Genomic DNA, 12,657 nt, shown 5'->3' on the forward strand with positions numbered 1-12,657 from the left:
TCATGGGCGAAACAGTATACTCCGTTATGTCCACGGTACTGCTCATGTCTATAGGCGACGGTTACCACTTTCCATCAGGTGGGCCGTCACCTTGTTTACCATTCTAAGTTGTATAAAAAAAAAACAATATAAAATAAACCCTCAGGGTTCTAACGTCTCTATTAAAAAAGTTTAAGTCGTGACGTGACAAAGGACTAAAATACACAAAATGTAGATACGATAGAGCAAAACTATATATGCTTACAGACCTACAATCTCCAAATCAATGAAACTGGTTTCTTACCTGTAACAAAATAAATGAAACTTTAGTATTATTTTATATAACTGATGCTAAAAAGAAAAAATACAAAAAAAAAAATTAATAACATGAGGCAGTTGTAATACATGTGTCGAAGGTGTTATATTATATATGTGTCGAAAATAATACTTATGTCAGAGATGTAATTTAGGTAACTTAGAGCTAGAAATTGTCAGTTGCAAAATCTATATAAACCCAATGGTATCATTAATATTAGACAGGTATAACACTTGTATCGAAGATCTACCATAAAATTTGCCATCCACTCTTTTCAGCACGTATACAACCAAAAATTGGCATACAAAGTACTTTATTCTGCGATATCTATTTAAATATTTAAAGTGCTTATTTGCTTTATTGTCATTAACGACTTGTGTCAAAGGTGTAATATTTGTGTCAAAGATAATTAAGATTACTTAGAGTCAGCAATTATCACACAAAATACATAGAGTATTGTCTATTTATACACATCTGTGTTATTGACACTTGGCTAAAGATATACTTCAAGCTTACGATATAATTAACACTTGTATCAGAGGTATAATACTTGTGTCGAAGGTGTAATATTTGTGTTAGAAATGTAATTAAGTTTATTAGAGCCAAAAATTGTCACGTAAACTTTCGATATCTAAAATCCATCTGTGCCATTGACACCGGGCGGGTGTAATGTTTGCGTCGAAGATGTAATAATTGTGTCAGAGGTGTAATGTAGGGTTCAACGTTAAACTAACCGCCGGTCATGTTCGACAGACTAACTGGAGCGTATCAGTGTTGTTTTACATAAGCGCAGTTACATTCACTGGGCAAGGTCAGTTCAAATTTAACTTTCTGCGATTTAGTTATGCGTATAATAATTGATTAACTGTTGATTTTTTTTAATGGGTAATAATAGAATGGTAACCCCGCCTGTGCTAACGGTATACACTGGTGGGGCGTATCCCTCTGGTTTTCCAGAGAGAAACGCGTGGAGGTCGACCTGATAGAATATATTGATAATAATGGGGACTAACCTCCCCATTACTGACAATCCCTTCCCCCTAGACTAAGTAAGTTGGGTTTATAGTCACTCGATTAAAATGATAACCGTGATACAGCCCTACTAATATTACGAACTAGCTACCTGCCCCGGCTTCGCACGGGTGTGCTAATGAAGAAAATGAGAATAAATCATTCCTTTACGAGTACAGTATAATCATGGCGTCACATCTGTCAATATTTTTAAAGATTTCTCTACCATGTTCTGTCTCACTCACTTTTTATACAAACATTTTTTAAATAAATTTATTCACTTTAACATACAATTTTTCAAACATTTCCTTTCATACAAACCTTGTACAAACAAATACAACACGAAAACAATTAGCCAAATACGTGTAGACGTTCTGTATTATGTAGTTTTAACATAAAATTTGTATTTCGTTCGGCCTCGAAATTTCGGGAAACATTTCATGGTAGGCCCTCATAAGCCAGTCACGCGGACGACGTCGCGGGTAATAGCTAGTGGTATGCACAAATAAATAAATACATAACTCGCGTTTACTATTTTTAACTTAAGGCAATATTACAAATGACCCAAACAAAATAACAGCGTTAAAAGATTTTCGCGCCAAAATATACGAAATACGACCACAAGAAGGAAAGAGCATGATGAAATCTTTCATTGTAATGAAATAGCATTGAAATATTTAATATGAAAGGAAATCATTAGTGAATACTGTCAGTTAGTGTTACTAGTACCAGAGGGAGCCACCTCTGTCCCATTCGTGTTTCTACCGTGAAGCAGTTGTGTTTGCACGGCTGTGTTTCGGTTTGAAGGGTGCGATATGGTAGTGAATTTACACGGTACAGAGGAATAACACCTGAGTCCTCAGGAACGGCAACGCATGGTGGTATCATGGGCGAAACAGTATACTCTGTTATGTCCACGGTACCGTTCATGTCTATAGGCGACGGTTACCACTTTCCATCAGGTGGGCCGTCAGCTTGTTTGCCACTCTAAGTTGCATAAAAAAAAATAGGTTATGTCTAGCAATTTTTTTTTTATACAAACAGACCTACTTTATTATAAATTATAGGAACCTTAGCTACGCTATTAGTATACGCTGGCGGGGCACCAGTGAGGGATAGGTGAAGATGAAAGCAGGTCAGTTGGCCCGTCATAACAAATTCATCAGGTATTAACCACAATGGTTTCCAGTCGTAAAACTAGAAGACAAATCCTTTAGTAATATGGATAAAACCATATTACGCCAACCTTAAATAATAAATGGGATAAGGGTAGGAAGACGATGATGATGATGGTTTCCATACATACATCTGTCACGCCTGTCTCCCATTAGGGTAGGCAAAAACAATGGAACGCCAAATGCTTCGATTCAAACAAACCTCCATCGCTTCTTCCACATTCATCAATCTTTTCATACACGCTCACCGGTTACGGGTACTTTTAATTTGGTCCTTCTTCAGCATGTCGCCTATTTGGTCGACATACGTCCGTCTAGGGCGGCCCCTACCGATATCTCCATTCATTCTTGCTTGATAAATCTCTTTCGTAATTCTTCTTTCATCCATCCTCTCTAAATGACCGAACCAACGCAACATTCCTTTTTCGATTTTTGTCACTACATCGTCTTTCAGTCCATGGTTTCCACTATCTGATAATATACACCATATTACTAGCAATGGGTTTGTTAGATCCCATTACTAACAATCCCTTTCCCCTATACTGGGTATGGTGCCGTATGTCATTTAGATATTTTTTTTGGAATACTTGTAATTTAAAAGAATCCTTCTTCACCAGGTGTGACTTGGAGGTCCAGGCATAATTTGCAGCCATCGACCAGTGCCCACGGCGACAGGGCTGTATCAGAAGCACTGTCAAAGCTGATTCTCAAATATCAAGTGAGTATACATATATATCATAGACACAATAAATACCAAAGAGGATTGGCAACCACAGTCTTTTTTTTTAATGAGCGAAAATGGATTGGTAACCCCGCCCGCGCTATCGGTATACACCGACGAGGCACCAGTGGAAGATGATAGGTGAGAATGAATGCAGGTCAATTGGCCCACCGTGATGAATTCAACAAGAATTAACCATGATGGTTTCTAGGGGAAACCACGTGGAGGTCGACCTGAGAGGGTATATTGCTAGCAATGGGGCTATTAAACCTCATTACTAACAATCCCTTTCCCCCCGGCAACCACAGTCAGGCTTTAGATGTTTTAAGAAGTACGCAGCTGCCCATTTCCTAGCCCTCTCTTAGTCGGCTCTTACGACACCCATGGGAAAGGAAGGGGTGGCCTATTCTACGCCGGGACTACACGGCCAAAGTAAAGACAACCTTCCAATATTCTGTTAAAAAAAAATGTCATATCGTCTATAAAGCCAGCATTCTGCCTCTTCTATACTCTATACAGAAGATGCGAGACTTAATACATTGAGAAAAAAAAACTAAAACCAAAATTTCAGTTACTTTAGTATAAAAGAACAAGACTTTACACAGAGTTACAAATCGATTCGACATGTCTCAAGTGTTCGCTGCGACATATTATTATTGATACATCACACTTCAACGGCAAGCGAAACAAAATATTAGTTACAGTAGAAAATTGAATGGAAATCAATTGAAACCGTCGCCAAAACTTCACATCAATACTGCTGTTTGCATTGAAGACATACAATTACATACAAATTGAAATAAACAAGTTAAAGACGGAAAGTGATAATTGGCTATATAACTTAAAACTGTGTTCCACGAAAAAGGACCAAAAGGGGGAGACTTTGTACAAAAGTCGATTGCTTGGGTACCCCTGTCCCACTCGTGTTTCAACCGTGAAGCAGTTGTGTTTGCATGGCTATGTTTCGGTTTGAAGGGTGGGATATGGCGTGAATTTACTGGGTACAGAGAAATAACACCTGAGTCCTCAGGAATGGCAACGCATGGGTGGTATCATGGGCGAAACAGTATACTCTGTTATGTCCATGGTACTGCTCATGTGTATAGGCGACGGTTACCACTTTCCATCAGATGGGCTGTTAGTTTGTTTGCCAGTCTAAGGTGTATAAAAAAAATATTATATCAATAATGATATTGGGAAAAGCTATAAATATACCTGGAATCCAGCATGATGGCTTCCAGGGAGGATCACGTCGAGATTACCCTGACAGGATATATTACTAACAATTCCTCCCCCCCCCCCCCCGTTATTGGTGCAGGTCACACAATGTTGCATCTTGACTTTTTACAAGTTTCATTTCGTGAATATTATCACTGGGTTTTGTTACCATGGTGTTACCATTCCACTATCATCCATTAAAAAAATTTGGCACGCCCCTCCAACTTTTTCCTTCAACTTGTGTGACCGTATACAGACGTGGTACTCTGTTTGTTTGTGAGAAGACGTCTCCAGTAGCGATCCGGTCAGTGAAGAATTATACTCCTCGGTCGAAACCTTGTAAATATTTTCACTCACACATTTTTAATAATTTAAATTTAGAAGGGGCGCGCCATGTTATCGTAGACAATCTATACACATACACATGCAAACAACCACTGTTTAAAATCTGTGTTTATTAAACCATATTTCATAACAATTATTTACTTATTTAATGAGATCTCCGACAGGGAAATTTGTATGAGGCAATGTCGGTCTTGTTTATAATGTTGACCTTAACAGAAGGAAATTATCATGATAACCTTGTTTACAAATATAATATATGTTCATTTTGACGTACGTAACATATATTATGCGAAATCAATAGTGTTTTTGCGTTGTTGTATATATATACATATATATATTGTATTTAGGGATCATAACAAGTGGTTATTGCTCCGCAAAAAAAAGCAACTTCATGTGTCATTCATTCATTCAGCCATGACATGCACACACATTCATACATACACACACACACACACACACATACATATACACACACATGAACGACGAGATGTTCCGTAGATACAGTATTTTGAAAACAAACCTGCATAAAAATATTTTTAAAAACAAGCTTCTATAATCTTTAGCCTTCATCATCAGACTCTGGTTACCACACAGGGTTATAGTTTTGGACAAGACAAATCAAATGAGATATATTGCACTTGCAATATATGTTATTTATTTATTTAAATTTTAATGCACAGTAAAATTCTATGTACATTTGGCGGACTTAACACCGGACGGTGTTCTCTACCAGCCAACCACCAACGACCATGTGTCTTTAATACTAACTAAAGACACTGTGGGGAAAGGGATTGTTAGTGATAGGATCTAATAGCCTCATTGCTAGCAATATTCCCTATCAGGTCGACTACCAAGCGGTTTCTCCTGGAAACCATCGTGGTTATTTGGAATTCGTCACGATGGGCCAACTGGCCTTCCTTTTAATCCTCACCTACCATCCCTCACTGGTGCTCCGCCAGCGTATACCGATAGCACGGGTGGGGTTATCAATCCATTTTCATTCATAAAAAAAATTGAAAATTCAATAAAAGCTTGTAATATAATGATCTTTCCGTTTGTCTCCAGGATATCAACAATGACGATTCCAGCGACGGTACGATGAGGGCTCTGGCATCAGCGGCCAAGTTGGTGCCGTACGACAGTGCTTTATTCGTGGTCACAGATAAGGGTGCTGGTGATCCGCAGAGGCTGCCCTTAGCTTTGAGGGCCTTGATTGAGAAGAGGTTGAAGGTGAGTGACTGAAGCCCTTTTGATCCTTTGGCTTTGTAGCAGTCGCCAAGTCCCTAGAGCACTTGATTCAAAAAGGACAGATAAAAACATACAAACACTGGATCTTTGTCGCTTAAATTTGATGATTTTTTTTTCAATGGATGAAGATGGAATAGTTCACCTGCTCAGCTCATGCTAACGTTATACAATGACAGAGCACCAGTATAGGGTGAACTGATGAGGTATGAAATCACTTCATCACGGTGAATTTCTTAAAAATTACCCACAATAGTTTCCAGGACATAAACATCGTGGAAGTCGATCTGACCAGCAAAAGAGCCGTTAGGTGAAAAAATTAGTGATCTGATTTTAGTTTTATTCTTTAACTAGCTTTTACCCGCGATTTCGTCCACGTAATCGAGATATGTTTACTTACTACTATATCCTTTTCCATCCCAAATAGTACGGGTACACCAACAGAACAATAGGTTAAACCGTTAAGGAATAAAAAAAATAACAAACAAACTCCCTTTCATATTTACAATATCAGTAAGGATTGGTAAGGAAATGAGGATGAATAATTAAACAAAATGACAAGTACTACGTCAGTTCAAAACACCGTGAACCCAACCCCAACGACCTAGAAGCACCTAAACTTACCACGAGCACCGTAAACATATTTGTATTGCTCCATACATCATTTCAAGACCACACAAGTTACAATTATGTACATTTTTTACATAGACTACTCTGCTAGAGGTAAGAGGTAGGGTTCAATGCCCGCATCGAGATGTTGAACGCGTCTGATTTGTTATGGCAAGTTACATATATTTCGCATTCGCTCTTCAATTATTGAGATGGCAAGAACTATGACTTAACACCGTGCTACTGTTAGAACAAATACGAAATTAAATACAATATTTTTTAGTGCAACTTAGAATGGCAAACAAGTTAACGACCGACCTCATGGTAAGTGGTAATCATCTATTACAGACATGTACAGCACCATGCATTCAGTGGATGCAAGTGGTTCGAGACTGTTCCTTATGGCAGTCTGGGGGGGAGGCCTATATTCAGTAATGGCAGATAATGGCTGAAACGATAACAGCACCATGGATATCCTATTAACACTATAAATGCGACAGTTTATAGATGTTTGTTACTCTTTCACGCAAAAGCTAATGAATGGATTTAAATGAACTTTAGTGCACGGATAGGTCATATCCTAACTTACCAGATAGGATTCTTTTACAATATAGGGGGCAAACGAGCATACGGCTCACCTGGTGGTAAGTGACTACCGCCGCCCATGATCACCCACGACACCAACGGCATTGCAAGTGTGCTGCTGGCCTTTACTTTATGTACCGATTCACGCGAGCGAAAACGCGGGATACAATTAGTTACAGAACATATTGTAATGTACATGGTAACTCTCATACGTTGCTATTTCTGATTCCGCCCTAGACGGACATCGACCAAATATTCATGTGCTGAAGTAAAGGCAAATTAAAAGTACCCGTAACCGGCGAGCATAAATAGTTTGATAAATGTGGAGGAAGCGAAAGAGGTCTGTTTGAATCGAAGCATTTGGCGTTCCATTGTTTCTGCTTACTCCAATGAAAATAGGCATGAGAATGGTCTAATGGTCTGAGGATGGTCTAAGTTTCTAGCAATTCCTTCACAGATAGCGAGACAGCGAGTCTAATCTATATTTTTGATGCTTCTTTCACAGGTATACACAATATGGACAGACCCCAGGCACCAGACCTCCGAATCAGAGGCAGAATTACAAGAACTAAGAAACATATCGCGGCACACGGAGGGCGACGTGTTACCTTACTCTTTACAAGTGATGGTAAGCCAATACATTTTTGTCAAATATAGGGTGAAAAAATTAAAGGAAGTTCACAAGGAGGGTTGAAGTCAGGCAGGCGGCTGGGCGTAAAACCAAAGGCCTTATGTAATATTCACGTCACATTACAGTTTAAACAAGTCGAGGTTCTATATGCACTTATTCTACAAATCTTGGCGCTGGTAATTTTTTACGTGTTCTTTTCCTATATCTATTTGGGGTTGACATAATATGAATTTGAATTACCTCTACTTCACTATTTGATGTCATCTCGCTATTCATACACTTTTTTATACATTAATATGTATAATCTATTAGTGATAAAAAGATATCTGTTATTATTTTAGGAGATGGACGGCACAAGCAATCTGGCGACGGAAGAGCACAGAGAACACTGGGACTCCGTGGGGATGGTGCAAGGAAGACAACCACGCCTGAATAGACGACCAGAAATTGATAAATTAGAGGTAAGCTTCTGTCAGAAAGACGAGTTAAGAAACTGGATGAATTTAGAATTGAGATCTTTGACACTTAGTTCTCTCTAATTGCACTGTTCGAAAAATCCATAGTTGAGCGGAATTTCCCGAAAAAAAATCCGGGAGCTCAAAAAAATAGATTTAGGAAAAACAAAGATTGTGACCTACAATAGAATTGGATTACAGCAAAGTCCTATATATTTAATTTGTTTCCAGACCCTACTTGTGAGACGTGGAGGGGGAGAGGCTATCTCCTTAGGAGTACCAGTGGATTCCGGAGTGACAGCACTGAGGATCTACATCGAAGGGGCTGTTGAACACGCGGTCTTGTATCCTCCTAATGATGGTGAGTCAGCTTTGTATGTAATGATCTCTGACAAAATAAAACGTAATAGTTCTTTATTGTAGTACTCTCTTTCCGTATAGCTACAGAGTGAGAGCCCTCCTCATCCTCAGGATATCGTAAGATATAACTGGAGAAACAAAATATAGAAAGCAAACAATTGCCAAGGTAATTCCAAAGGTACTAAGCTTTCGTATGAGAAACATCCTATGACTACAAAAGGAGTTCAAAAACGGGTTCTAGATCTACAAGGCAACATGCAGACATTTCTGTATATCATTACTTAGGCGTTACGTATGACCCGATTGCGTAGATTACACCATATTTCCCTGCTCATCTCGTAAGAGACATCGCGTAAAGATAAATATACCTGATGTCAAGACAAAACACAAAACATTAACCTTGCAAACTCAATTCAAGTCACAGTTGGTTTACGCGGAATAATGATAATAATCAGCAATTTGTCCGTCATACGGCAGGCATTAACTAGTTTACGCTATTCAGAGGAAAAAAAGTTATTTTCACACACGCGAACAGGGCTTAAAGGTTTAATGTCGCTTCCTGATTTGAGTACGATCAGTACTAATAAATTACAATGTAACAACCGTATCGTAACATTGCGGAATGGCCTTTCCCGTGACATGTTCTCTTCAACCGATAACCTCGGATCCTTCAAACGTAGCGTGAAAAAGCACGTAGTGTGGCCAACAGTTCAATATGAAACATTCCATTTTCAACTGATCGCATTTATGAAACACTTTGTCTCTGTAGAAAGAATAAGCAAGCTGAAGTGGCAATGGGCTTGTCATATAGCTCGAAGAACCGACACCCGATTGGGAAGAAAGGTTCTTGAGTGGCCACTCCGTGCGGGCAAAGACAGTATAGGACAACCCCCCCCCCCCCCTACCCTGCTAGATGGAATGACGACCTCAAAATGCATTGCAGAGAATTAGTGGATGTAGATGGCTCAGGACCGAGTAAGATAAAGATGAGGATGATTTTCTCTGTATTTGCTCAAGTCGATGTGGTCATCTAACGTGCTCTCGTAATAGTCCGCTGGAGCAGCAACTCATGAGGAGTACCACGGACAATGTATTCTGTAATGACCGTAATGCTATACTTATAAAGATACGGTTACCACTCTTCATCAGGTGGGCTGTTAGCTTGTTTACCATTCTAATTTGCATGAAAATGTTATTTACCTAGCACCAATAATTCTTTTGGCGCCAAAATAATGTGTAACAACAACAAACTCAGTGTAATTTTTAACCATTACGATTTTATTACACCTTTAGTGTGAATACAAAGTACAACAAAACAGAGATGTTAAATGAAAAAAAAATGAGAGCAACATGGCCAAGCGTTGACATAATGCCCGCTCTAAAATTGCAGTCGTGAGGAGATTGTTAATCTATTCCTTTTTTCACAGCGCCACAAATCGATTTATACAATTCCACATCAGTGAATGCCTTCTCACCAACATCAAGAAGCGAGGGTCAAACACCAAGAGACGTTTACCTGGTCTTTCCAGGAGTCGACCTGGATATAGACACGTAAGTCAATCAACATTTATTTATGAATTCAAGTGTGGAGGAATAATTTCCCCACGCTATAGTCTCTAGGGAAAGCCTTGGCAGGGAGATCATTCCACAATCTGAGTGTTCCCAGGAAGAAGATCCTTAGAAACTGTACGTGATCATTCTGGTTTTAAAATGTGAGGATGAATTCCCTATCCATGGCGAACGGTGCGATGGTGAAAGGTGGCTGTAGGCATCATATCAAATAGTTCATATATACAATACAATGCTGGTAGTTGCTAACTTGCTCTCTCTCTCTTTCTGTCAACGATTCTAATTCGGCTATTTTAGACCTAAGCTACAATAAGTTATAATATATCTATCTCTTTTCCTCTTAGGCTGTCAGTGATACCCGCTCGTCCGTTCATACCTGAGTCACAATCAAGCATGGTCGGTGTGTGGCACCTGAGCGTTCGCTGCAACACGTGCGATTACAGACTACTGATAGCTGCGCGTGCGCAGTTGCACTTCGACATCGAAACTGACACCCCAGGTAATATCATTGACAAGATTTAATAGAGGAAGACTTTGTACATAAGCCGTTTGCATGAGTACCTCTATCCCACTCGGCCAAACAACTTAACCGCCGAGCAGCAATTGATTATTGTCGTAAGTCATTCTGATAATTAAAATTCGGATATTTGAATGAAGACCTCTGTCCCATTCGTGTTTCAACTGTAAAGCAGTTGTGTTTGCATGGCTGTGTTTTGGTTTGAAGGGTGGGATATGGCAGTGAATTAACAGGGTACAGAGGAATAATGCCCGAGTCCTAAGGCATAGCAAAGATTCATGGGCGAAACAGTACACTCTATTATGTTCATGGTACTGCTCATGTCTATAGGCGACGGACTTTCCATCAGGTGGGCCGTCAGCTTGTTAGACATTCTGAGTTGCAAAAAAAAGACTATTCATATTTTACTGAACTAGGTGTATTCTTGCGGAAATCCAAATCACTGGTTATTTGAATATATCTGTCAAGCCTGTCTCCCATTAGGGTAGGCAGAAACAATGGAACGCCAAATACTTCGATTCAAACAAACCTCTTTCGCTTCTTCCACATTCATCAATCTTTTCATACAATGTGAATGAAAAGAATGTGATTATTTTATTCAGTTCTGCTACCGTTCATATGTGTTGACTGCAAACGCAGGGGGACAATGCCAAAGGCCCCATTGCTAGCAATACACCTCCTGCCAAGTTGATCTCTACGCTGTTCCCTCAAGAAATCATCGTGGTCCATTCTTGTTGAATCCATCACGATAGGCCAACTGATCTGGTGGTCTACCATGAAATGAAAATCCGAATTTTCGGGCTCAATATCGTGTTTTTGTTCGTACCGAAATTGATCCAGTAAATGGAGCTTAACACTTCGTTCATCATGAATCCTATCCTAATAGTCCAGACAAACAATATTTTAACATTTTTAATAATTTTAAACGGCATGTATTATGTAATTTTAACATCAAATTTTTGTTTCGTACATCTCCGAAATTCCGGAAAATATTTCATGGTAGGCCCTCTGCTTTATTCCTCACCTATCATCTCTCACTAGTGCCTCTCCAGCGTATACCAATAGCACAAGCAGGGTTTACATTTCATTCTGACTCTTTAAATACCTCATACTGGGGGGAAAAGGGATTGTTAGCAATTGGGTCTCACAGCCCCATTGCTAGCAATTTACCATATCAGATCGACTTCCACGCGGTTCCAACTGGAAACCATCTTGATTGTTGTTGAATTTGTCACGATGGGCCAATTGACCTGCTTTCATTCTCATCTATCATCTCTCACTGGTGCCCCGGCAGCGTATAGCGTATAGCGATAGCGCAGGCGGAGTTAACATTTGATTTTCACCCATAAAAAAAAAATACCTCATACAAAATACATCAAGTACTTCGAATCAAAAACTAAGAACGGCCAAAGAAACTCACATTATGCATACATGAATGTAAAAAAAAAAACACAATACTCTTTTTTTTAGTCAGTCGTGTCAAAATTCCAGGTCATTACGCTCGCCCGTCATAATTGATTAAAAATTCAAAAGCGTCGTATTTATGACTTAATTTTACTGTTTCGATTAGGGTTATCAGCTGTATTTTAATTATTATTTTTTTATTGTTAAAAAACAAACGTTCTGACGGTTACAGCACATAGGGTTTGCTCTCACATTATTATCTACAGTAATATTATAAGATTTTATTGTTTGTAATGGAGTTTTGAGTTATAAAAACTAATCAACTGCTTTTAAAAATTCTTTCGCCTATAGAAAGCTATATTATGACGTAGTTTCGTGAACAGTATTTATATATTTTTATGTATTTGTGTAGGCGTTTATATATATATATATATATATATATATATATATATATATATATATATATATATATATAATAATGAGTAGGGATAATATTTATATTATTATATGTATCACA

The 12,657-nt window shown here is 38.7% G+C and overlaps 2 protein-coding genes across 2 annotated transcripts in view; one reads left to right on the forward strand and one right to left on the reverse strand.

Annotated features, from left to right (window-relative positions):
- Positions 1-12,657, reverse strand: part of LOC116413324 (uncharacterized) — a gene marked incomplete at its 3' end in the record, with an annotated part of 103,090 nt that overhangs the window by 69,264 nt on the left and 21,169 nt on the right.
- LOC113520912 (uncharacterized) overlaps positions 1-12,657 on the forward strand; it is a 62,991-nt gene that overhangs the window by 32,123 nt on the left and 18,211 nt on the right. The window contains exons 5-11 of the mRNA XM_026906335.3: positions 3,099-3,199; positions 5,831-5,995; positions 7,710-7,832; positions 8,177-8,296; positions 8,522-8,651; positions 10,078-10,201; positions 10,564-10,718. Of these exons, the coding sequence (XP_026762136.2) occupies positions 3,099-3,199; positions 5,831-5,995; positions 7,710-7,832; positions 8,177-8,296; positions 8,522-8,651; positions 10,078-10,201; positions 10,564-10,718 (918 nt within the window). The remainder of the gene's footprint in view (positions 1-3,098; positions 3,200-5,830; positions 5,996-7,709; positions 7,833-8,176; positions 8,297-8,521; positions 8,652-10,077; positions 10,202-10,563; positions 10,719-12,657) is intronic.

The sequence above is a fragment of the Galleria mellonella genome, unplaced genomic scaffold, assembly GCF_026898425.1.
Source record: "Galleria mellonella isolate WM207_F2 unplaced genomic scaffold, CSIRO_AGI_GalMel_v1 utg158, whole genome shotgun sequence".
In the NCBI taxonomy this organism is placed as follows: domain Eukaryota; kingdom Metazoa; phylum Arthropoda; class Insecta; order Lepidoptera; family Pyralidae; genus Galleria; species Galleria mellonella.